Consider the following 24760-nt stretch of genomic DNA (forward strand, 5'->3'; position numbering starts at 1 on the left):
AAAAAAGAAATGCTAATAACAGATCACGTCCATGTACAACTACAAACCACCTCTGTTAAGTGCAGGTGGTGGTCTGTTAACCAACAGATGGCTTTTATAATCACAAATGAACATGTGTCTTTTACATGTAGGATATACAACAGCTATTTCTTGGGCACTCACAGTAACTTCACTCCACATGTTTCATATTGTGACTGCAGGATCTGAACAGAGGGATGACTATGAGAACATAGATCAAGCAAACTTGATCACATTAGTGAACTTTGTTTCTAATGGAATTTGTTGCATTTGCTTAAACAAGTTTTCTTTTTATGGCTGGTTAAAGAAATACTTCACCTACAAACTGTCACGCAACTTATGCAGTGTAATCCAAGTCTCATTGTGTGAGCTCAGTACTTCCCAAACACATGTGATTTGCCATAAAATCTTTTTGACACAAAAACGCCTCTTGGACAATGAAAGACACCATGATGTTGTTATTGCTACTTTGCATAATGTAAAAAACAGTAATATGAGCAACTATGGCTGCTCAATTTGGAATAAGCTAGGAACATGAAACCTGGCAGAGTAAAGAAATATGACTCAAATCAACCATGTGGTGATGTTGTCATCAATGCCCAAAAATGTTATTTTGGAAAAGTCACGCTCCACACACCATAAATCTGACTGATTTGGAATCTAGCACACATATCAAACTCAATGTGCTCTACAAAAACAGCCTGTTAGACCATAAAACCCATTATGACATTACTAATTTGCAAAATGTAAAGAAACAGTAAAATCAAGACTTTTGGATTTTGACTCTATTGGTAGCTTGTTCAATGCACTTTTATCATAGGATATGTACATTTGCAACACTTTTTGGGGGCTTGTATCCTTTCAGAAATGAGAAGGGCACAACAAATGAGTGGTGCAAAAAACATGGTGTGAAGAAGAAAGAGAGGAAAGGGCAAGAGATGGGATTTACAGGGACTCAGACAGAAAGAGGGGACACTCATACGTATCAGGAGTGTACTGAGTTTGAAATCCTCACCTGTCTGTGTCACCTGCCTTGGTGTTAAAGACAAAATTGGGGGGAATGTTTCTCACATCTGTCAAATCACACACTTGGCGTCGACCTGCATGCCTAAAGAAGGGTACAAAGTGTGATGTGTTTTGTTTTTTTCCTCCCCCTGTGTCTTTTGTAGGGTTACAATAAACTTTTGTCCCTTACAACTGATTGTGTTCTTTCCTTCACAATCAGTTATTGAGATGAATGTTTGGGTCGTAGGTGTACTGACACAGAAGGAACTCAGTGGTGTGTGCTGATGCAGGATGAGAGAAATCACACACTTGGCATCGACCTGCATGCCTAGAGAAGGGTGCGCAAAGCGTGATGTGTTGACTTTAATAGAAAATTTCTTGCAATATGGAACGCACCTGTTACACAACAATTTGTACTGCCTGAGAAAAAGTTGCACTCAGTTTTAGAGGTTGTATAATTGTGAGGAGACAGTATTTTTTATGGTTGGAAAAAAAAAATCCTCCACTGAAAGATGTACAGTTGGAAAAAAAAAGGATTTTGTACACCATTCTTGATGTTTGAGATAAGATTGAAAAAAGATTAAAACATTGAGGAATGTTCCATTTTCCTGTAAATTGTACCTCTATTTATTTGCCTTATTTAGTTTGCTATATTTTGTATGTACACACAGCATTACAACAAAATGTTATATTAAAAATATGAATATGAATAATTAAACTGTGGTCCGTGTACGATGGATAGTTTTGAGACTTGTATAAGAATGAGAATCTTTTTTTTTCCTTTCTATAATTTTATTTTTGTTTTGTATTTTTTTCTCACCTTGTGTCTTTTGTAGGGTTACAATAAACTTTTGTCTCTTACAACTGATTGTGTTCTTTTCTTCACAATCAGTTATTGAGATAAATGTTTGGGTCGTAGGTGTACTGACACAGAAGGAACTCAGTGGTGTGTGCTGATGCAGGATGAGAGAATGATTTCTACATGCTAACACTGTTAGAATATGTCTCATGCTCCAAAGTTGGATCCTGTTGTCTATAATCAACAACAACTTTGATAAAGTGATGGTTTGTAATATGTTGAGAAAAAAGTCAAACAGAAAAGTGTTTCTGCAGAACATGATATCACAGTGAAGTTGACTTTTGACCTTTTGGGTATAAAATGTCATCACTTCATCATGTTTTTCCTATTTGACATTTGTGTGACATTTTGTCTTTATTAGTTTATCAGTTCCAGAGTCATGGTCCCAAACATGTTTTGTGAGGTCACACTGATCTTGACCTTTGACCACCAAATTCTCATCAGTTTATTTTTTGAGTCCAAGGACACGTTTGTGTCAGATTTGGAGAAATTCCCTCAAGGTGTTCTTGACATACTGCGCTCATCAGAATGGGACAGACGGTCATACAAATGATTGGTTAACCTGAAAACATAATGCCTTCAGCCTCGGCTAGCGCTGTGTGGAGGCATAAAGATGAACAAAAAAGTCCAATAGATTGATTGATGAACAAAATATTTAATAATGGGGTTGCAGCTTCAGTCAATGATCTTCATTCACACAAAGCACAACAAGAATCAAGACTGTGCTGATGCTGGCGTCATCCCTGTGATATTTCTAACACATGTTGGGATGTATCATGAACACTGTCAACATTAGTTCTATAATTGTTATTAGCAGTAGTGATACAGTATTAATAAGAATAATGACAATCAACATTAAAATCAGTAGCGGTGTGATTTCCTTTGAAGGACGTTGTGTTGTAGTTCCTCCCAGTGACCACTGGAGGGCAGCAAACTCTCATTACACCATCTCCAGGCATCAACAAGACACAACACACATCAAGAACTTCTGAACATAAAAACAATCAGAGAAGACAGCAGTGTTTCTAATATTCATGACACACAGTGTGAGATAGATTACCAAGTTATATAGAAATAATTAAAAATCGTAATAAACCAGAAAATAATTAAAAACATATACGAATTATTCAGTGTTATAGTGACTTTCCTGTTTTAAAAGGATAAAGAGGCGTGTTTTAACGTGCGTACAAGCTGTGAGACACTTTCCATTAATATTTGCTTTTATATGAGAAAAAAAATATTTATACAGGAGCCACTGATGGAGTGATCAGCTGCAAAACCTGTGATGCATGGTTGCTAAAATGTGCAGCTAGAATACAATATTGTGACTTGAATACAGTGCTTATTAAAAAACAATGCAATTTATCAAAAGAAAAATCCAAAAGCTCTTTCTCTGCAGTATTTAATGTGCCATTAAATGTCACTGCCATTCACCTCACAAAATCACACTGAGGTGTCCAAACCCAGTGCCTTTTTAAACACCCTCTGTGCATCCTCAGCAAGTGTGTCGAGGAAATAACTGAGAGCTCTGTAGGTGAAGGTAAAAGAGAGACTCATTGCTGCAAGGATTCCAAGTATTGGAATAAATCTGGACCCTTCCTCTGCTGCCATTAATGCAGCTGTGCCTGCACATCCAAGAAGCACCTTCAACACAAGACCAGGGGTTATTTTAACTGCAGCCAGCGGTGAAACTATGATGGCAATCAGTTCATCATATGGCACATGTGTACTGTCAGCGAGTCTCTGCAGTGATGGTTTATCAAGCCCAAACCCATTTACATACTGTGTAACAACAGAAACCAACACACCCACATCAACTGCAGCAGAAAGCCCAGGAACTGGTGCAGCTGCTACACCTGCACTAAGCGTAGCATAGTATTTTATTTTGGACTGGAAAGCCTTTTTCTTCTTGTCGATGACGTCCTGGCTGATATTAGGCATGGCCAGCAGCAGAGCATGCTTCTTGTGTGCAGGAAGTTCTCCCTCAAAGGTGTCCCCTAAGAGAGTGAAGTCATACAGGTGGAGATGAAAGCTGGACACCAGGAAGACTTGAGGAGACTCAACGCCTTGTCTTTGAAGACCTGTGTGACAACAGGAATACATGATAAGATGATAACATATACAAAACAAATAGAACTTTTAAAATGTAATATGTCTATCTAGGGACACATTATCTATTTTTTTTCTCTGCATCATTTGCTTTGATTTAGTGGACATTAAAAATATAAAATGACATCACTCTGAAACCTTCTTCAAATGTTATATTACAGTCAGAGGCCCATATATGAGTTTGTTTTTTTTAACTCACTTCTGAACTCACCTCCTCCAAATCCCTTTGTCACTTTATTAGCATTTATGTAAAATCTCAATTTAAAAACAATCAAGAGAGCCAGCAGAGTGGTATTAATGACAGTCTGTGATTTGGTTTAAAGTTTTAATGTGTGCTTACATTTTCTCAGATATTGCAAATACAAAAGCAGAACTGGGTTTTGTAGTTTTATTTTTTCTTTAAATACTATAAACTTTTTGGAAAAGTGTCTGATAAAATCTGAGTAATGATAAAAAGACAGAAGACCTGTCTTCACTCTATCATCGATACAGTGAAGGTTAGACTAGAAAACTATTTTAGACAGTAATATTTAATTATCAGAACAACAGCTCATTAATACAATATGTTGTTTATATTTGCAAAATATATTTTATCCTCCATCAAATAAATCAATTCAACAAAGATCAAAACTAAGTCAGAAAGTTAAACGTCACAGCAACTAACATTCTTAGTACTGCGTGTATATCTGATTCACTGGACTTCATGATTCACAGATGATGTTGAAGCTTGTCTTTACAAAATTTTGATATAACAACATCAGCATTTAATACAAAAACATCAGTCTGATCTATGAGCCTAAATGATGAGTGCAAAGGATAACAGTGTCTCATCAGTCATGATTTTCTGTGCAGGTCAGTTTGTCCCAGTAAACATCTGCTGCTGACTGGGATCTCTGTCAAAAGAAATGTGAACTGTCCAACAATGGCTCAACCTCTTCACCACCTCAGTGACCAAGTGCTCCCTTATGTCTCCTTCTACCAGGTAACTGCTCTTTATACTGAAAGTTGTGTCACTACCCCTAACCCTTCAGTGTGGACCTCAGCTGGACAGCATGGTAGTTATGTTGCTTGGACATTTTGTAATTAATCTCACTATTTTTATATGTGGTTACATAAGTCACTTACCCTGAATGCAGTTGTCCCTTATTTGTTGAAGAGTCCTTTCTGCGTTGAAGTCTCTCTGACTTATTTCCTCATTTCTTAAGTCACTGTCAATCTTTGAGCGAACAAAGTAGAACTTTTTCTTCATCCCCTGAATCTCCTGAGCGAGCTTCACATCATTTTCTCTGAAGCGAGTGGCTGAGATGATGATGAAGAAGTCAAACCTTTCAAATCCAACAAGCTCCAGGTAGTTGTCAGCTGAAAAGTTGGGAGTGCCAATACCAGGAAGATCCCATAGTTTAACATTGGGATAGTTGGGATGGAGGTATGGTGTAACCTCTGTGGTGGTTTCTACACAACCAGTAGGAGCAGCTCCCTCATCCTCGTTATTTATGCCTCTGAAGGCATTAACGAAGGTGGATTTACCAGAGCCAGACTCTCCTGTGACTGCAATATTTATTGGAGTATTATTCTCCTTGTCCAAATACTCCTGGACCCTTTTTACAGCTAAGGCCTGATCATTATTTTCTAGTGCTTTTTTAATGTCTTCAGTCCATTGTCCACTCTCCATGGTAATCCTTGATAACTGGAGTACAAGAGAAGTAAAAAAGCCATTATTGTCTTTTGGGAAATAGTAAAAAATGTAGTATTAGACTGATCTGACATCATGTATATGGAATAATAAATACAATGAAAATCTGACGTGTCGCACCCTTATAAATCCCTACATATCATGATGCAGTATAACCTCTCACACACACACACACACACACACACCACATCAGTTCAGTGTATGTTTCATCAAAATAAAGTGGGCTTTTGCTGAATATTAGAAGCTACTCACCTGGAGTCTTAATGTTGAAACAGATGAGACAAGAGGACACCAGCCGATGAGTTGCTTTGAGTTGTTCAGCTGCAAGAAAAGTCCACCTCCCAGTTTCTTTACTTCTTTACTTTACGTTTAGGAAAGTTGGTCAGAGTTTTGACAGTGACCAATGAAAATGTCCCACTATGAGTGACAGAAAACTGATTGGTCAGCTATAAATCAGCTGACTTCCAAGAAACACACACATTTACAAGAAACATGGAGAGCTGCAGGCAGCACAACCTGCTGGATGCTGTCTGCAGGTGAATGACACCTTTTGGTATTCATCAGTAGTTTTTGTTGTTGTAATCTTTGGTAATTAATGTCACTCCATTCTGATAAAGAGCATAACATATCATGTGAAAAAACAACACACACACACACACACACACACACACACACAATAAATGTGTACTTTTTTGACAGGGTGTCCTTTCTTCTTTTATTTTGTAATTTTTGAATTGGATTACTTACATTCGTTTTGGTATAGTAGTGTTTTTGCAGGATCATCTAATCTTGTATTTTTTCCTGTGTTATAGTTATTTTCCTTTTAATCTAATGTCATAGTCCCATCCCCAGGATGGCGATTATGACAAATAGGATGGATTTCATCGCCCCAAACTTCTGACCATATGTTTTCTTTCATAATGATAATGATAATAATGATAATAATGACCGGCGGCACAGTGTTGTGGTGGTTAGCACTGTCACCTCACAGCAAGAGGGTTCTTGGTTTGATCCCAGCAGGGAGCCCCTCTGTGTGGAGTTTGCATCTTCTACCCGTGTCAGTGTGGGTTTTCTCCGGGTACTCCGGCTTCCTCCCACAGTCCCAAGACATACAGGTTGGGATAGGTTAATAGGTGACTCTAAATGATCTGTTGGTTGTCTGTCTCTATGTGTTAGACCTGCCACATTCTCTCGACCTGTCCAGGGTGTACCCCTCGCCCAGTGTCAGCTGGGATAGGCTGACTTTCAACAAAGGGAGCCTGGTGTGTTGTTGTCTGACAGACTTTCGATGTTACACTCAGGTTTCATGCAGACAAAGTGAAAGAAAATGTTTCTTACAACAACAGAATGTGTCCAACATGCCAGATGAGACAAAGACTTTGTGTTTGTTGCTACATATGATAACAGAGAATACCTTGTGATCATCAACCTGTTTCTGATCATCACGTGATGTTCTCTGAGCTTAAGTCTCCCATAGTTTGATTTAACTCACTGATCAAAGAACATGTTTGTGTTGTTTGATGTTTTGTTGCTGATGCACTGAAGTCCAACTGCATACCTGCACAGCCGGTACTGCTGCACCCATGAGTTAAAAACAGGTGCATCTTCTTCATGAAAAAAGAAATGCTAATAACAGATCACGTCCATGTACAACTACAAACCACCTCTGTTAAGTGCAGGTGGTGGTCTGTTAACCAACAGATGGCTTTTATAATCACAAATGAACATGTGTCTTTTACATGTAGGATATACAATAGCTATTTCTTGGGCACTCACAGTAACTTCACTCCACATGTTTCATATTGTGACTGCAGGATCTGAACAGAGGGATGACTATGAGAACATAGATCAAGCAAACTTGATCACATTAGTGAACTCTAATGGAATTTGTTGCACTTGTCTCTCAGGTCTCACGCTTTGAGAGTGTGACGCATGCATTTTAACCTTTTCACACTCTCACCAGCCACACCTGGTATTTCTCACGCAACAACAGCTTGCCACGCTCAGTTTGACAAGACCGCATGTGAACTTTAGCCAGCAGAATCCTTGTTAATGGGGTGTTGGCAGTGCTTAATTTGTGCCGGAATGTACTGGAACGCCTACCAGGATCTTTTCAGAAAAGGCGCTGGTGCGTTCCGGAACTAATTTGCATGGGTCTAGAACTTTTCGCATCTAAAAACTACATACAGTATTGGCTGATGTCACTAGTGTTGCAGGGTATACTGGTAATGGTAGACCGCGGTACTAAAACTCCACAGTAGCCTACATATGATAGTTCAAAGTCCAATCGCAAGACGGTGAGTGTCCATGCGCCGTCCCGGCGCGCGCTGGTCAATAACGGCGCGCGCTGGCCACCTGGCACTCAATATGCTGCTGTAGTGGTTTGTTTTCCAGACATGTGAGTATCTTTGAGCAGTTAAAGTTATTATTTATTTATTTTTACTTGTCGGTAGTGATTTGTTTTCCACAGAGCTCTACGTGCGGGCATTTTACTCGCATTTGCGACTAAAAATAGTTTTGTGCCAGCAAAATAAATCATTCAGCACGCTGTAAGAGTACAGATTTCAACCAGCAGCAGAAAGGAAATAAAATCCTGCCGGTTGTGGGTTGAACGGGGGTCACAGACAGGATAGGCGGCCATAGTGCTCCGCGCTGCAACATAACGGCTTACCGGCGACAGAGAAGTCCGACTCCAGGTCCAGTAATTTCCTCTTCTTGGTGTCATGACTGCCCAGTAGTACCTAGACAACCGAGCCGTGGTGGCACACAGGTATGTGGCGTGTCAGAGGAGAAACGAGCCGTTCACATTTCTCTCTTTGTGGCAGGTAACGGTCCACAAACCTCACCGCGCGTTCTTTACTTATGAAGGGACTGTTCTTTACTTGTCAGGGGAGGAGGGTGGCTGGTTGATTTTTATTTTATTTATTTATTTTATTTCAATCCCCACTATGTTAATCACTTATTGATGCTGTTTTTGAAGTATGAATAAGTCAATAAGTAATTTATTCCATTGAAATATCATTGATGTATTATCGTAAAGTGATTTATCTTTTTATAAATGACAAAAGGAACATCTGCCTCATTTTTGCTGTGGTATCGTGATACTACTCAGAACCGTGATACTTTCACTGGTATCGTACAGTGGGTCCCAATTCTGGTACCATGACAACACTAGATGTCACAACCATTCCATTCGGAGTTGCGCAGTGAGGCGGCTCGGGTGCCGCTTAAAAATTGTTCCCCCACTTTTGGGAGTGGGGGAACACTGCTCTCTCAGAGGCCCAAAGTGTTCCCCTACTTCTAATTTTACAAATTAAGCACTGTGTGTTGGTGGATTAGTGGTTGGAGCAGGCACCCCATGTACAAGCTTGTTGCCGCAGCAGTCCGGGTTCGACTCCGGTCTGTGGTCCATCACTGCATGTCAAATTGCCACGAGCTGGAATAAACTAGGAACATGAAACATGAAATGTGACTCAAATCGACCACATAGTGACGCTGTAATTAACGCCAAAAATGGGATTTTGGGAGAATAACACTGGCACTGATTACAAGGTCAATGTGCTGTAGAAAAACAGCCTGTTAGACCATAAAATCTGCCACGGTGGACTTTTTTTTCCTGTCTTTTTTTTTTTTTTTTTTTTTTTTTTACAGATTTTCATAATGTAAATAAAGTAAAATAAAAAGAATTTTTTACATTTTTTATTTTGTCTCTATCCACACCAATTTTGGGACAATGCCTTGTCTGACTCAGATACACTTTTGTAATGAAGCTCAGCGAAAGTTCAGTCAGGAAGACCTTCCTGCGCTCATTCATTCACAGTTCTCCCTCTCCCACTGCTTCCTCCAATCAGCTGCCTCTGGGCGTTCACTCTTCTAGCTGTCCTATCGTAATTAGCCACGATCTCCATCAGCCAATCAGGTTGTCGCTACGAGATTTTAAATCTGTTTTCTCCTCTGCCGCTTTCAGCTGTCATTCTAGGCAGAATCGCCGCCCCTCCTCCACCCCATTCACCTCCAGCCGTTGTATCCAAGGTCAAAGACAAGCCTGAAGACTCATACCTCTACTTATCCAGATCATCAGCACCCATCCATCTAATCCTCATCTCTTCTTCACTTCCTCTACCACCACCAGCGTCTAGACCCCGGGGGGGGTTCCCTAATTGGCTACGGATCCATCACCCTCCTTATAGCTCACCATCTTGAAGGGGTCTAATCGCCAGAGACTTTTCACATTTTCATTCTCATGTGCACTTGTCATTAAAAATTTTCTTTTTCAAGACTAAAAACGAGTCTCACCTGATTGAACTATAAATGGTCAAATAACACAGCCACCATCAAGAACCTTTGCAAAGGGCAGGGCTTAGCAGTCAATTTGCCATAACTCATTAACAATTTGTTCAGTCATCATAAATCTTGGCAGATATCTTCAGTATGTGTTGGGAAATAGCTTACCAAAGCATTCTGAGCCTGACCCATAGGTGGTGCCACAAATACCACAAATGTGTACCTCAAAACCACGTGGAGAGAATCCCTCCAAATTTGGTAAACATATTTCTGGAGACAAGTATTAACCACAGACTGCATATAATAATGGATGTAGCTGCCGTGACATCACACATTGGTTTGCAGACAGCTGTTTTGAAGTCTCAATTTCGGCATTGCAGCCGTCGCCATCTTGGTTTTTTGGAGCCAGAAGTGAAAATATTTGGATGGAAGGGTGGAGCTGTTGAGGAGTGAGGGGTGGATCACGACTGCTAGGCCCTGTCCAAATACCCGCACTTGTGCCCTTGTGCCCCTTAATTGCGCGCTCCCGCTAAGGGGTCCAAGTGCGTAGGGTGTCCCAATTGTCTTCTGTTGTTATCAAAGGGTGCAAACCTGCGCCCTTAATGCACCCCTTCCAAAAGTGCGCATCAGACCTCACTTCCGACAAGTTCGGGAAAGACCTCAGGGTGCAAGTGTGGGTATTTGGACAGGGCCATAGAGTGTAGCATTCCTGCACTTGAATATGCGTAACTTTAGGCCTTAAAGCGGCAACAGATAGGAATCAGGTTTTTTTTTTAGCTTGGCGCCATCTAGAATCAGTGGTGTTGCGTCGCACTGTCGCAATGACCAAATTGACCGTGGAGATCAGAGATAATCAATAAAGTGTAGGCTGTAAAGCCATCTGTATACCTCTATGTATATGTAGAATGAGAAGGTGTGTGGACAGTCTACTAAATAAATGAGTAAAGAGACCGAGCAACAATTATCAGATTTATCTGAAGAAAAAACAAATAGTAATGCAAATAATTATACCAGAATGCACAGTACCAAACAACTCAGTAAATTATACCAATATGCACAGTATCAGTACAAATAGTAGACACGTAAGGGATAATGTATCGTGAGCCGGTGACTGTTGAAAAATAACTCCCGACAGGGGAATGGAACCCCGACGCGCAGCGGAGTTATTTTTCAACAGTCACCAATCACTATACATGATCCCGCTTAGAACATGGCTTACTACTAAAACATTCAAATGTTACAGCTGGCATCAATATTATTAAACCGCTGGCAGAGTGTATTGACAGAGCAGTACCAATACAAACAGCTCACAGTAAATTACACCAATATGCACAGTGTCAGTACAAACAACAGTAGACACAGTGGAATTATACCAATATGCACATGTAAACAGTCCCGATTCTAGAATAAACAGTACCGTATGGAAACGATGCGGCCGGTTGGAGCTCAAATTGAGTGGGAAACAAAGTCCAGTGTTCACAGCTGGGTGTAACTTAGTTTGGCGATGTCCGTCGATAGCTGCCTCCGTGAGAAGAGAACAGAAGGAAGGGAGGGGGGTATCACTGTCTGAGGGCTGCCGTAGAATGGCAACGAGGATGTCAGCCGACCAACACTCGCTACCCGGTCCCTGGTTGCGGCGATTTGCGATGCTGGCCAGCTAGGAGTTAACTAGCAGCCAGTACAGTACAGGGGTCCATGTCATTGGTTCGACAGCCCATTGGTTCGACATCCCATTAGTCCGACTGTCCGCGGTGCTGAACCGCAACTGGCTTGAGGCGAAGCAGGCTCACAGCTTATGTGTTTGTCACTTTCTTTTTCATTTTAACCCACACCATGATCTTTTCCTGACCCTAACCAAGTGGTTTTTGTGCCTAAACCTAACCAGACCTTAACCACAGGGCATCATGATGATTTCGGAACGGACTTCGGAACAATGAGTTTAATATGGTCGGAACAATGGGATGTCGAACCAATGGGCTGTCGGACCAATGGGCAGTTCCCACAGTACAGTCCCCTCTCGGCTAGCTAACATTTAGCCGTGTTACTTACTGATCCAATAGAAAGAAAGCTAGCTGGACATTGTTTTTGAAGCCTCTTTGGTCACGGAGCTCCCTCCATCTCTTGAACGCCTGACTGAGGTTTACTCTTGTTTTTCCTCTTCTTTTATCACTCTCCTTTTTGCTCTTCTTTGCCTCCTCAGACAGAGGAGCTCGTTTTCTTCTGCTAGGCCGTTTTTCATAGGTTTCCAAACTTGTCCACCTGCCATTGTGCTTGTGACTCAACTATCTCATACCCAACTCCTCATAAGGACCAGCTCCAGTCCCTGATTGGCTGACCGACCAGTTTCGCAATACATGACGCGTTTCCTGCCGTAAAACAAATTTTTTCAACAAAATTTCGGCACCGGTGGCAGAAGCTTATTGCAAAGATTGCAAAGTAACCTATGTAAACGCTGATAGTCTGATTTCACTGTGGCCACTACCCTGTGCAACCCACGTTATTTTCATCATGATATATTTAGGAAAAGATGCTATCTGTTGCCTCTTTAATAAAATATAAACGGGTGAGTTATAAAAAACAAATTCACTTCCCGTTCAGTTGCCATGAAGGTGGTAATTAGCTATGGAGACCAAAACATTTTTTTTCCTGCCAGGCAATAACATGTTTTTTTTATGCAATGGTATTTTAACATTGGGTCTTTGGGAATTGTCTCACTTTTGGAACCAGCCTCAGGTGATGCTCAGGTGAACTTCAGTTTTAGCACCTCTGCACTGGACTGATTTTTCAGCCTCAGAGGTTGCTCCTTGGCTTCAACCAAGATGTGAATTGTCATACTGATTGGCACATGTGGACATGGCCTATTTAGCATTATATGCCAGGGGAGGGTGGGGCACCACCTAATGTGGGGTAAATTGTAACACAGACTTTTTAAGTGGTTACACAGGGTCGATCCTTTCGTGCCTCTAGACAGTTGACCACAATACCAGCAGACAGTGACCCGCAAAATTCCACAGAGATTGGACATGTTTCAGCGGTGTTCAGTGACAAAGAGTGTTTTTTGTCCGATTGAAGTAAATTTCTTTGTCATACTTGTTTTTCGATTACTGAGCTGTCTATGAAAGTCGCAGAATTCAACCATATATCGTCTTAAAAACTACATTCTTGCCTAAAACATAGCGCTGTTTTGAACCATGCAACCAACTCCCAGTGTTAGCTACGCTTATTAAAATTTCCGTACAGTAGGGTTAGTTGTTACAACTAATCCACCTAAAGCAAATTTCTCTATTTTTGCTCTTCAAACTTCTGTTCAGTTTGAGCTAATGTTCTTTATTAAGTGAGATACACTTTCTATTTCTAATTTGTCAGGTATCTTATTGGCAAACAGTTTCACAGTCTTGTCAATATTCATACATTCAATACTCATATTTTGACATGTGGATCCAGGTTACCCAATCTATGGACATCTGTAGGTCCAACCATGAAATATTGATGATAGACTAACAGATGGATGCATAGCTGTATGGAAACCTATCCTTGATGTAGAAAGAGAAATAGGCATAATCATAAATCTATCCATCAATCTATCATGGATGAAAAGTGAAAGAAAAATATATAATATTCATACATACTATGAATCTGTCTATGTGTTGATCTTCTCATCCATGAAGCATTGGTGGTTAGATGAGGGGTACTATGTTGCGTTGTTTAGATATCTAGCACAGATAGATCTATAAACAGTATTATTCACCTATACCATATAGATAGACCTGTATTGAATTAATTGTGCTAAACATACTTTTCCAACAAGTGTTACAACTAACCATCTGCTTGTTACAATTAATCCCACCCTTGGGGCATGTTGTAACATTTTACTTCTGCCACGTCTTGGTGCAACTGTAGAAGAGATAGACAGAAATATAAACACCTGGCAAAATACCTTGTGTCAGGATACACCCTCCAGCAACCCTCCAGGACATAGCAGGTTGTACAGTATACAGTATCTTTTTTTCTGATTTGAAAAGATGAGTATTCAGGCCAACAGACTCTCATTCGGGGACTCTGCCAGTGTTCATATGACTCATTTATGACCTGTTAACATTTTTAACTCTTCCTCTCAACTCAGGCTACCCAAGCGTAGGGTTGTTTTTTGCTCTTGGAGCCCTTGCTATACCTTTCGGTATTGGGCATTTGTGATTTTAGAGTACTTTCTGCATTGAACTTTGACCTCTGGTGTGTTTTCTCATCACCTAAGTTATGGTCAATCTTGGAGTGAACAAAGTAGAACTTTTTCTTCATCCTCTGAATCTCCTGAGCGAGCTTCACATCATTTTCTCTGAAGCGATCAGCTGAGATGATGATGAAGAAGTCAAACTTTTCAAATTCAACACGCTCCAGGTAGTTGCTAGCTGAAAAGTTGGGAGTGCCAATACCAGGAAGATCCCACAGTGTGACATTGGGATAGATGGGATGGGGGTATGGTGTAGCCTCTGAGGTGGTTTCTACACAACCAGTAGGAGCGGCTCTCTCATCCCTGTTGTCTATGCCTCTGAAGGCATTAACAAAGGTGGATTTACCAGACAAGAAAGAATAGCAAGCAAAATTAGGAGACTGCATTTTAAAAACATGTATTTTCCAAAAATATAAACGTGTAGTCTGTACTGTCAGCCAAAGTATGGTTTGATCATTAATGGGCAGCATAAACCATCAAAACATGCAAAAATGAATTCAGTAACATCTTCATTGTGCCTCTTTCCCCCTTAAATGACCATTTAAACAGTTTTAATATCCAGCTGTGATGGGCAGAGAGTCTGAACCAAAGAACCTTCATGTGTTTACTGCCGTGGAGACTTCAGTGATATCTGTAAGGGAGCTAACTTTCAACAAAGGCAGCCTGGTGTGTTGTTGTCTGACAGACTTTCGATGTTACACTCAGGTTTCATGCAGACAAAGTGAAAGAAAATGTTTCTTACAACAACAGAATGTGTCCAACATGCCCGATGAGACAAAGACTTTGTGTTTGTTGCTACATATGATAACAGAGAATACCTTGTGATCATCAACCTGTTTCTGATCATCACGTGATGTTCTCTGAGCTTAAGTCTCCCATAGCTTGATTTAACTCACTGATTAAAGAACATGTTTGTGTTGTTTGATGTTTTGTTGCTGATGCACTGAAGTCCAACTGCATACCTGCACAGCTGGTACTGCTGCACCCATGAGTTAAAAACAGGTGCATCTTCTTCATGAAAAAAGAAATGCTAATAACAGATCACGTCCATGTACAACTACAAACCACCTCTGTTAAGTGCAGGTGGTGGTCTGTTAACCAACAGATGGCTTTTATAATCACAAATGAACATGTGTCTTTTACATGTAGGATATACAACAGCTATTTCTTGGGCACTCACAGTAACTTCACTCCACATGTTTCATATTGTGACTGCAGGATCTGAACAGAGGGATGACTATGAGAACATAGATCAAGCAAACTTGATCACATTAGTGAACTTTGTTTCTAATGGAATTTGTTGCATTTGCTTAAACAAGTTTTCTTTTTATGGCTGGTTAAAGAAATACTTCACCTACAAACTGTCACGCAACTTATGCAGTGTAATCCAAGTCTCATTGTGTGAGCTCAGTACTTCCCAAACACATGTGATTTGCCATAAAATCTTTTTGACACAAAAACGCCTCTTGGACAATGAAAGACACCATGATGTTGTTATTGCTACTTTGCATAATGTAAAAAACAGTAATATGAGCAACTATGGCTGCTCAATTTGGAATAAGCTAGGAACATGAAACCTGGCAGAGTAAAGAAATATGACTCAAATCAACCATGTGGTGATGTTGTCATCAATGCCCAAAAATGTTATTTTGGAAAAGTCACGCTCCACACACCATAAATCTGACTGATTTGGAATCTAGCACACATATCAAACTCAATGTGCTCTACAAAAACAGCCTGTTAGACCATAAAACCCATTATGACATTACTAATTTGCAAAATGTAAAGAAACAGTAAAATCAAGACTTTTGGATTTTGACTCTATTGGTAGCTTGTTCAATGCACTTTTATCATAGGATATGTACATTTGCAACACTTTTTGGGGGCTTGTATCCTTTCAGAAATGAGAAGGGCACAACAAATGAGTGGTGCAAAAAACATGGTGTGAAGAAGAAAGAGAGGAAAGGGCAAGAGATGGGATTTACAGGGACTCAGACAGAAAGAGGGGACACTCATACGTATCAGGAGTGTACTGAGTTTGAAATCCTCACCTGTCTGTGTCACCTGCCTTGGTGTTAAAGACAAAATTGGGGGGAATGTTTCTCACATCTGTCAAATCACACACTTGGCGTCGACCTGCATGCCTAAAGAAGGGTACAAAGTGTGATGTGTTTTGTTTTTTTCCTCCCCCTGTGTCTTTTGTAGGGTTACAATAAACTTTTGTCCCTTACAACTGATTGTGTTCTTTCCTTCACAATCAGTTATTGAGATGAATGTTTGGGTCGTAGGTGTACTGACACAGAAGGAACTCAGTGGTGTGTGCTGATGCAGGATGAGATAATGATTTCTACATGCTAACACTGTTAGAATATGTCTCATGCTCCAAAGTTGGATCCTGTTGGATCAACGACAACTTTGATAAAGTGATGGTTTGTAATATGTTGAGAAAAAAGTCAAACAGAAAAATCAGTAGCGGTGTGATTTCCTTTGAAGGACGTTGTGTTGTAGTTCCTCCCAGTGACCACTGGAGGGCAGCAAACTCTCATTACACCATCTCCAGGCATCAACAAGACACAACACACATCAAGAACTTCTGAACATAAAAACAATCAGAGAAGACAGCAGTGTTTCTAATATTCATGACACACAGTGTGAGATAGATTACCAAGTTATATAGAAATAATTAAAAATCGTAATAAACCAGAAAATAATTAAAAACATATACGAATTATTCAGTGTTATAGTGACTTTCCTGTTTTAAAAGGATAAAGAGGCGTGTTTTAATGTGCGTACAAGCTGTGAGACATTTTCCATTAATATTTGCTTTTATATGAGAAAAAAAATATTTATATAGGAGCCACTGATGGAGTGATCAGCTGCAAAACCTGTGATGCATGGTTGCTAAAATGTGCAGCTAGAATACAATATTGTGACTTGAATACAGTGCTTATTAAAAAACAATGCAATTTATTAAAAGAAAAATCCAAAAGCTCTTTCTCTGCAGTATTTAATGTGCCATTAAACACCACTGCCATTCACCTCACAAAATCACACTGAGGTGTCCAAACCCAGTGCCTTTATAAACACCCTCTGTGCATCCTCAGCAAGTGTGTCAAGGAAATAATTGAGAGCTCTGTAGGTGGAGATAAAAGAGAGACTCATTGCTGCAGGGATTCCCAATATTGGAGTAAATCTGGACCCTTCCTCTGCTGCCATTAATGCAGCTGTGCCTGCACACTGAGAAAGCACCTTCAACACAAGACCAGGGGTTATTTTAACTGCAGCCAGTGGTGAAACTATGGTGGCAATCAGTTCATCATGTGGCACATGTGTACTGTCAGCAAGTCTCTGTAAAGACAGGACGTCAAGCCCAAACCCATTTACATACTGTGTAACAACAGAAACCAACACACCCACATCAACTGCAGCAGAAAGCCCAGGAACTGGTGCAGCTGCTACACCTGCACTAAGCATAGCATAGTATTTAATTTGGGCATGAAAAGCCTTTTTCTTTTTGTCAATGACCTCCAGGCTGATGTTGGGCATGGCCAGCAGCAGAGCATGCTTCTTGTGTGCAGGAAGTTCTCCCTCAAAGGTGTCCCCTAAGAGAGTGAAGTCATACAGGTGGAGATGAAAGCTGGACACCGGGAAGACTTGAGGAGACTCAACGCCTTGTCTTTGAAGACCTGTGTGACAACAGGAATACATGATATGATGATAAGATATATAAAACAATTAGAACTTTTAAACTGCAATATGTCTATCTAGGGACACATTATCTATTTTTCTTTCTTTCATTTGCTTTGATTTAGTGGACATTAAAAATATAAAATGACATCAATCTGAAACCTTCTTCAAATGTTATATTAAAATTACAGGTCCACAGGAAGTTTTATTTTTTGAACTCACTTCTGAACTCACCTCCTCCAAATCCCTTTTTCACTTTATTAGCATATATGTAAAATCTCAATTTAAAAACAGTCAAGAGAGGCAGCAGAGTGGTATTAATGAGTCTGTGATTTGAAGTTTTAATGTGTGCTTACATTTTCTCAGATATTACAAATACAAAAGCAGAACTGTTAATAATTTTACTTTGTGATTTAAAAAATGTATATATTATAAACGGTTTATAAAGGTGTCTGTGAAAATAAAGTGACACAAGACTTGAGAGACAATTCTCTCACTGTATCATCTGTACAGACTTGAGAAAAACTTACGACTTTTTTGGACAGTAATACATGTCTATGAGAACAGCTCATTAATACAATATGTTGTTTATATTTGCAAAATATATTTTATCCTCCATCAAATAAATCAGTTCAACAAAGATCAAAACTAAGTCAGAAAGTTAAACGTCACAGCAACTAACATTCTTAGTACTGCGTGTATATCTGATTCACTGGACTTCATGATTCACAGATGATGTTGAAGCTTTTCTTTGCAAAATTTTAATATAACAACATCAGCATTTAATACAAAAACATCAGTCTGATCTATGAGCCTAAATGATGAGTGCAAAGGATAACAGTGTCTCATCAGTCATGATTTTTTGTGCAGGTCAGTTTGTCCTGTCGTGTATTTTAAGTTTATACCATGAGACAAACTGTGTACTGTATGAGCAACTTTTAATCAACTTCTTGCTCTGCTGCCACGAGAATAAATACACCCTGATACCCCCACAGCGCCCCCACATGTTCACATTACACAAGACCTCCCATCTTATCTTTCTATATAATGACGAAAACTCTGTCTGTGTGTCTGTTCCACGTTTTTCTCCTCACTGACTTGGTCAATCCATGTGAAATTTGGCACAGTGGTAGAGGGTCATGGGAGGATGCCAATGAAGCAATATTACATCAATTGGCCAAAGGGGGGCACTATAGCAAGTGATTGAAATTGCAAACTTTGAATGGGCATATCTCATGCCCCGTATGTCGTAGAGACATGAAACTTTGCACAGAGATGCCTCTCCTCATGAGGAACACATTTGCCTCGAGAACCCATAACTTCCGGTTATATAGATTTTCTGCCATTTTGAATTTTTTGAAAAACACTTCAAATCGATCTCTTCCTAGGAAGTTTGACCCATCTGCATGAAACTCAGTGAACATAATCTAGGGACCAATATCTAAAGTTCCCTCTTGGTAAAAGTTGGAAAACTTACTAAAACTGAGCTTCTATAAGGCAATGAATATTGCGGAGGGCGTGGCTCATCACATAAAGGTGTATAACATCTCAAGGGTTTCACCGATCACCACACAACTTTGTAGGCATATGACCACACATAATCTGAGGGGACCCCTCCATTATTGACCCCATCAAACAAAATGGGGGCGCTAGAGAGCTAATTTCTTATCTAGGCCTAACCGCCATATCAATTTTTACTAAACTTGGTAGATATGTAGAACAGGACGCCTCAAGGTGACTGGAGAAATTTAACTCTAATTGGCAACTGGGTGGCGCTATAACAACAGAAAAATGCTTAAAAATGGCTAAAACGCGACCGATCGCTGTGGCTCCCCCTGTGGCCCAATGTTTTGGGAGTTTTTTTTCTAATTTTTGGTATGACTAAGTCATGGTATGGTATGCTGTACATAGTCACGGAAACTGTCAGTGTGTCATTCTGTCAGTCAGTCATTCTGTCTGTCCCACGTTTTTCTACTCACTGACGTGGTCAATCTATGTGAAACTGCACATAGGCATTGAGGATTGGCATAGGTAGAAGGTGACAAAGCTACCAATGGGTATGGACTAGTGGCAATACATCACACTATGAACCAACATACAATAATACCACATGTCCCAGTAAACATCTGCTGCTGACTGGGATCTCTGTCAAAAGAAATGTGAACTGTCCAACAATGGCTCAACCTCTTCACCACCTCAGTGACCAAGTGCTCCCTTATGTCTCCTTCTACCAGGTAACTGCTCTTTATACTGAAAGCTGTCTGACTTTTTTATTTTGAGACATTAATACTTCAAATTAAACAGAATGAAGTGAATTGGAGACAAACATAAGAACTGACTTAAAGACACATAGTTCTTTAATAGCTTCTTTGTGACTTGTTTTTAATTATGCACATTTTGTAATAAATTTCATCATTACCATATGTGATAACATCAGTCACTTACCTTGTGTGCAGTTTTCCTTGATTTGTTCAAGACACCTTTCTGCGTTGAACTTTGACCTCTGACATCTTTCCTCATCGTGTATGTCAGTGTCAATCCTTGAACGAACAAAGTAGAACTTTCTCCCCATCCTCTGAATCTCCTGAGCGAACTTCACATCATTTTCTCTGAAGCGAGTGGCTGAGATGATGATGAAGAAGTCAAACCTTTCAAATCCAACAAGCTTCAGGTAGTTGTCAGCTGGAAAGTTGGGAGTGCCAATAGCAGGAAGATCCCACAGTGTGACATTGGGATAGTTGGGATGGGGGTATGGTGTAACCTCTGAGGTGGTTTCTACAGGACCAGTAGGAGCAGCTCCCTCATCTCCGTTATTTATGCCTCTGAAGGCATTAATGAAGGTGGATTTACCAGAGCCAGACTCTCCTGTGACGGCAATATTTAGTGAAATATCATTCTCCTTGTCCAGATACTCCTGTATAACTTCTTCAGCTAAGACTTGATTATTGCTTTCTAGTGTTTTTGTTTTTGCATTAACGAAGGTGGATTTAGCAGAGCCAGACTCTCCTGTGGAGCCAATATTTAGTGGAATATTTTTCTTCCTGTCCAAATACTCCTGGATCATTCTTACAGCTAAGGCCCGATTGCTGCTTTCTCATGCTATTTTTATGTCTTCAGTTGATTTGAGATCAGATGGATCCTCCATAGTAATCCTTGAAAACTGAAGTAAAAGAGAAATTAAAAGTCGTTATTGTCTTTTGATAAATAGTAATTAATGTAGTGATAGAATGATCTGACATCATGTAGGTAGAATATTAAATACAATGAAAATCTGACGTGACACATCTTTAGTAATCCTGTCTTCCTCATATCATGATGCAGTATAACCTCACACACACCACATCAGTTTAGCATTCTAAGGTGTGTATATAATAACACAGAGGAGGGTGAAATCTACTCACATTAGCACAATTACAGTGGATCCTCTATATTGTAATGTGCCTGTTTTAGACAGGGAGAAGCAGCTGTATGTTTCATCAAAATAAAGTAGGCTTTTGCTGAATATTAGAAGCTACTCACCTGGAGTCTGAATGTTGAAACAAAGGTGTTCACTAAGAGAGGGAAGTCATACAGGTGGAGATGAAAGCTGGACACCAGGAGGACTTGAGGAGACTCAACGCCTTGTCTTTGAAGAACTGTGTGACAACAGGAATACATGATATGATGATAAGATATACAAAACAATTAGAACTTTTAAAATGTAACATGTCTATCTAGGGACACATTATCTATTTTTCTTTCTTGGCATCATTTGCTTTGATTTAGTGGACACTAAAAATATAAAATGACATCACTCTGAAACCTTCTTCAAATGTTATATTACAGTCAGAGGCCCATATATGAGTTTGTTTTTTTAACTCACTTCTGAACTCACCTCCTCCAAATCCCTTTTCACTTTATTAGCATTTATGTAAAACCCCATTTTCAAAACAGTCAAGAGAGGCAGCAGAGTGGTATTAATGGCAGTCTGTGATTTGGTTTAAAGTTTTAATGTGTGCTTACATTTGTTCAGATATTGCAAATACAAAAGTAGAACTAGGTTTTATAGTTTTATTTTTTCTTTAATTACTAAAAACTTTTTGGAAAAGTGTCTCTGATAAAATTTGAGTAATGATAAAAAGACAGACTATTCTCTCACTCTATCATCGATACAGTGAAGGTTAGACTAGAAAACTATTTTAGACAGTAATATTTAATTATCAGAACAACAGCTCATTAATACAATATGTTGTTTATATTTGCAAAATATATTTTATCCTCCATCAAATAAATCAGTTCAACAAAGATCTAAACTAAGTCAGAAAGTTAAACGTCACAGCAACTAACATTCTTAGTACTGCGTGTATATCTGATTCACTGGACTTCATGATTCACAGATGATGTTGAAGCTTGTCTTTACAAAATTTTAATATAACAACATCAGCATTTAATACAAAAACATCAGTCTGATCTATGAGCCTAAATGATGAGTGCAAAGGATAACAGTGTCTCATCAGTCATGATTTTCTGTGCAGGTCAGTTTGTCCCAGTAAACATCTGCTGCTGACTGGGATCTCTGTCAAAAGAAATGTGAACTGTCCAACAATGGCTCAACCTCTTCACCACCTCAGTGACCAAGTGCTCCCTTATGTCTCCTTCTACCAGGTAACTGCTCTTTATACTGAAAGTTGTGTCACTACCCCTAACCCTTCAGTGTGGACCTCAGCTGGACAACATAGTTATGTTGCTTGAGCATTTTGTAATTAATCTCACTATTTTTATATGTGGTTACATAAGTCACTTACCCTGAATGCAGTTGTCCCTGATTTGTTTGAGAGTCCTTTCTGCGTTGAACTTTGACCTCTGGCATCTTTTCTCATGATATATGTCATTGTCAATCTTGGAGTGAACAAAGTAGAACTTTTTCTTCATCCTCTGAATCTCCTGAGCGAGCTTCACATCATTTTCTCTGAAGCGAGTTGCTGAGATGATGATGAAGAAGTCAAACCTTTTAAATCCAACAAGCTTCAGGTACTTGTCAACTGGAAATCTTCCAATAGCAGGAAGATCCCACAGTGTGACATTGGGATAGTTGGGATGGGGGTATGGTGTAGCCTCTGTGGTGGTTTCTACACAACCAGTAGGAGCAGCTCCCTCATCCTCGTTATTTATGCCTCTGAAGGCATTAACGAAGGTGGATTTACCAGAGCCAGACTCTCCAGTGACTGCAACATTTATTGGAGTATTATTCTCCTTGTCCAAATACTCCTGGACCCTTTTTACAGCTAAGGCCTGATCATTATTTTCTAGTGCTTTTTTAATGTCTTCAGTCCATTGTCCACTCTCCATGGTAATCCTTGATAACTGGAGTACAAGAGAAGTAAAAAGCCATTATTGTCTTTTGGGAAATAGTAAAAAATGTAGTAGGCTATTAGACTGATCTAACATCATGTATATGGAATAATAAATACAATGAAAATCTGACGTGTCGCATCTTTATAAATCCCCTCATATCATGATGCAGTATAACCTCTCACACACACACACACACCACATCAGTTCAGTGTATGTTTCATCAAAATAAAGTGGGCTTTTGCTGAATATTAGAAGCTACTCACCTGGAGTCTTAATGTTGAAACAAATGAGACAAGAGGACACCAGCCGATGAGTTGCTTTGAGCTGTTCAGCTGCGAGAAAAGTCCACCTCCCAGTTTCTTTACTTCCTTATTTTACTTCTAGGAAAGCTGATCAGAGTTTTGACAGTGACCAATGAAAATGTCCCACTATGAGTGAGAGAAAACTAATTGGTCAGCTGAAAAGCAGCTGACTTCCAAGAAATGCTCAAATTTTCAAGAAACATGGAGAGCTGCAGGCAGCACCCCCTGCTGGATGCTGTCTGCAGGTGAATGAGACTTCAGTGCTTTTGGTATTCATCAGTCATTTTTGTTGTCGGAAGCTTTTGTAATTAGTGTGCGTCAGTCCATTCTAATAAAGAGCATAATATATGATGTGAAAAAACAACACACTCACTCACACACACACTCTGTGTTTCACATTAGATGAGTTGTGAGACAGGCCAGGATCAGGCTTATGGGTGCCTGACAGCTCCTTCATAGTGCTGGTCCTCTTTGTCTTGATCCAGGTCAGATTTCAACATTCTCGTGACACTTCACGAAAAGAACACCTGTCCAACTGATAAATACAGGGGTGGATGGATCATGCTTAGTGCTTGTGTTGCAGCCAGTGGCACGGGGAACATTTCATGGGTAGAGGGAAGAATGCATTCAGTTAAATTCCAGGAAATTCTGGAGACAAACATCACACCGTCTGCAAAAATGCTGAAGATGAAGAGAGGATGTCTTCTACAACAGGACAATGATCCTAAACACACCTCCAAATCTGCAATGGACTACCTCAAGAAGACAAAGCGGAAGGTTTTGCCATGGCCCCCACAGTCCCCCGACCTTAATGTAATTAAGAATCTGTGGATAGACCTCAAAAGAGCAGTGCAAGTAAGACGGCCCAAGAATCTCACAGAACTCGAAGCCTTTTGCAGGAAGAATGGGTGAAAATCCTCCAAACAAGAACTGAAAGACTCTTAGCTGTTTATAAACAGTGTTGCGAAACTGTGATACTTGCTAACGGGGGCGACCATGTACTGACCATGCAGCGTGCTCAAGCTTTTGCATCAGGCCCTTTTCTTTTTTAATTGTTTTGAAACTGGAAAAGATTGAGATGCCAAACTTTTGCATGTCACTGTATATGATAGTATACATATATATACTTATAATTACATCAGTAGTAGTAGTAGGCATCAGGAAGGACCACAGCAGCCCAATCATGAAATCATTTTATAGTTGATTTAACTCCTTTTTATACTGGAATTCTGTTTCTTTAG

General features: G+C 39.8%; 2 protein-coding genes and 1 long non-coding RNA gene across 5 annotated transcripts in view; 1 reads left to right on the forward strand and 2 right to left on the reverse strand.

Annotated features, from left to right (window-relative positions):
* Positions 1-5110, forward strand: part of LOC144466942 (uncharacterized) — a 30642-nt gene extending 25532 nt beyond the window's left edge. Inside the window, exon 3 of the long non-coding RNA XR_013493335.1 lies at positions 4844-5110. This is a non-coding gene — a long non-coding RNA (uncharacterized LOC144466942). The remainder of the gene's footprint in view (positions 1-4843) is intronic.
* On the reverse strand, positions 2522-6199 carry LOC144466939 (interferon-inducible GTPase 5-like). Its single transcript, XM_078174935.1, has 3 exons — positions 5937-6199; positions 5117-5678; positions 2522-3963 (listed from the first exon to the last, which is right to left on the reverse strand). Exons 2-3 carry the CDS (start codon positions 5661-5663, stop codon positions 3326-3328), a joined length of 1185 nt encoding a protein of 394 aa, XP_078031061.1. The 5' UTR covers positions 5664-5678; positions 5937-6199; the 3' UTR covers positions 2522-3325.
* Positions 6200-14577: 8378 nt separating this feature from the next.
* On the reverse strand, positions 14578-23573 carry LOC117266711 (interferon-gamma-inducible GTPase 10-like). Of its 3 annotated transcripts, XM_078174940.1 has the most exons (4): positions 23481-23573; positions 22668-23226; positions 21403-21518; positions 20833-21043 (listed from the first exon to the last, which is right to left on the reverse strand). In XM_078174940.1, exons 2-4 carry the CDS (start codon positions 23209-23211, stop codon positions 20978-20980), a joined length of 726 nt encoding a protein of 241 aa, XP_078031066.1. In that variant the 5' UTR covers positions 23212-23226; positions 23481-23573; the 3' UTR covers positions 20833-20977. The 3 variants fall into 3 exon arrangements, with proteins under 3 accessions (XP_033497924.2, XP_078031064.1, XP_078031066.1); XM_033642033.2 differs by lacking the exons at positions 20833-21043; positions 21403-21518 and adding an exon at positions 14578-17882; XM_078174938.1 differs by lacking the exons at positions 22668-23226; positions 23481-23573 and adding an exon at positions 14578-17882 and having other exon boundaries at positions 20329-21043; positions 21403-21517.
* Positions 23574-24760: the final 1187 nt, after the last annotated feature.

Source organism: Epinephelus lanceolatus, chromosome 15 (assembly GCF_041903045.1).
Source record: "Epinephelus lanceolatus isolate andai-2023 chromosome 15, ASM4190304v1, whole genome shotgun sequence".
Lineage (NCBI taxonomy): Eukaryota > Metazoa > Chordata > Actinopteri > Perciformes > Serranidae > Epinephelus > Epinephelus lanceolatus.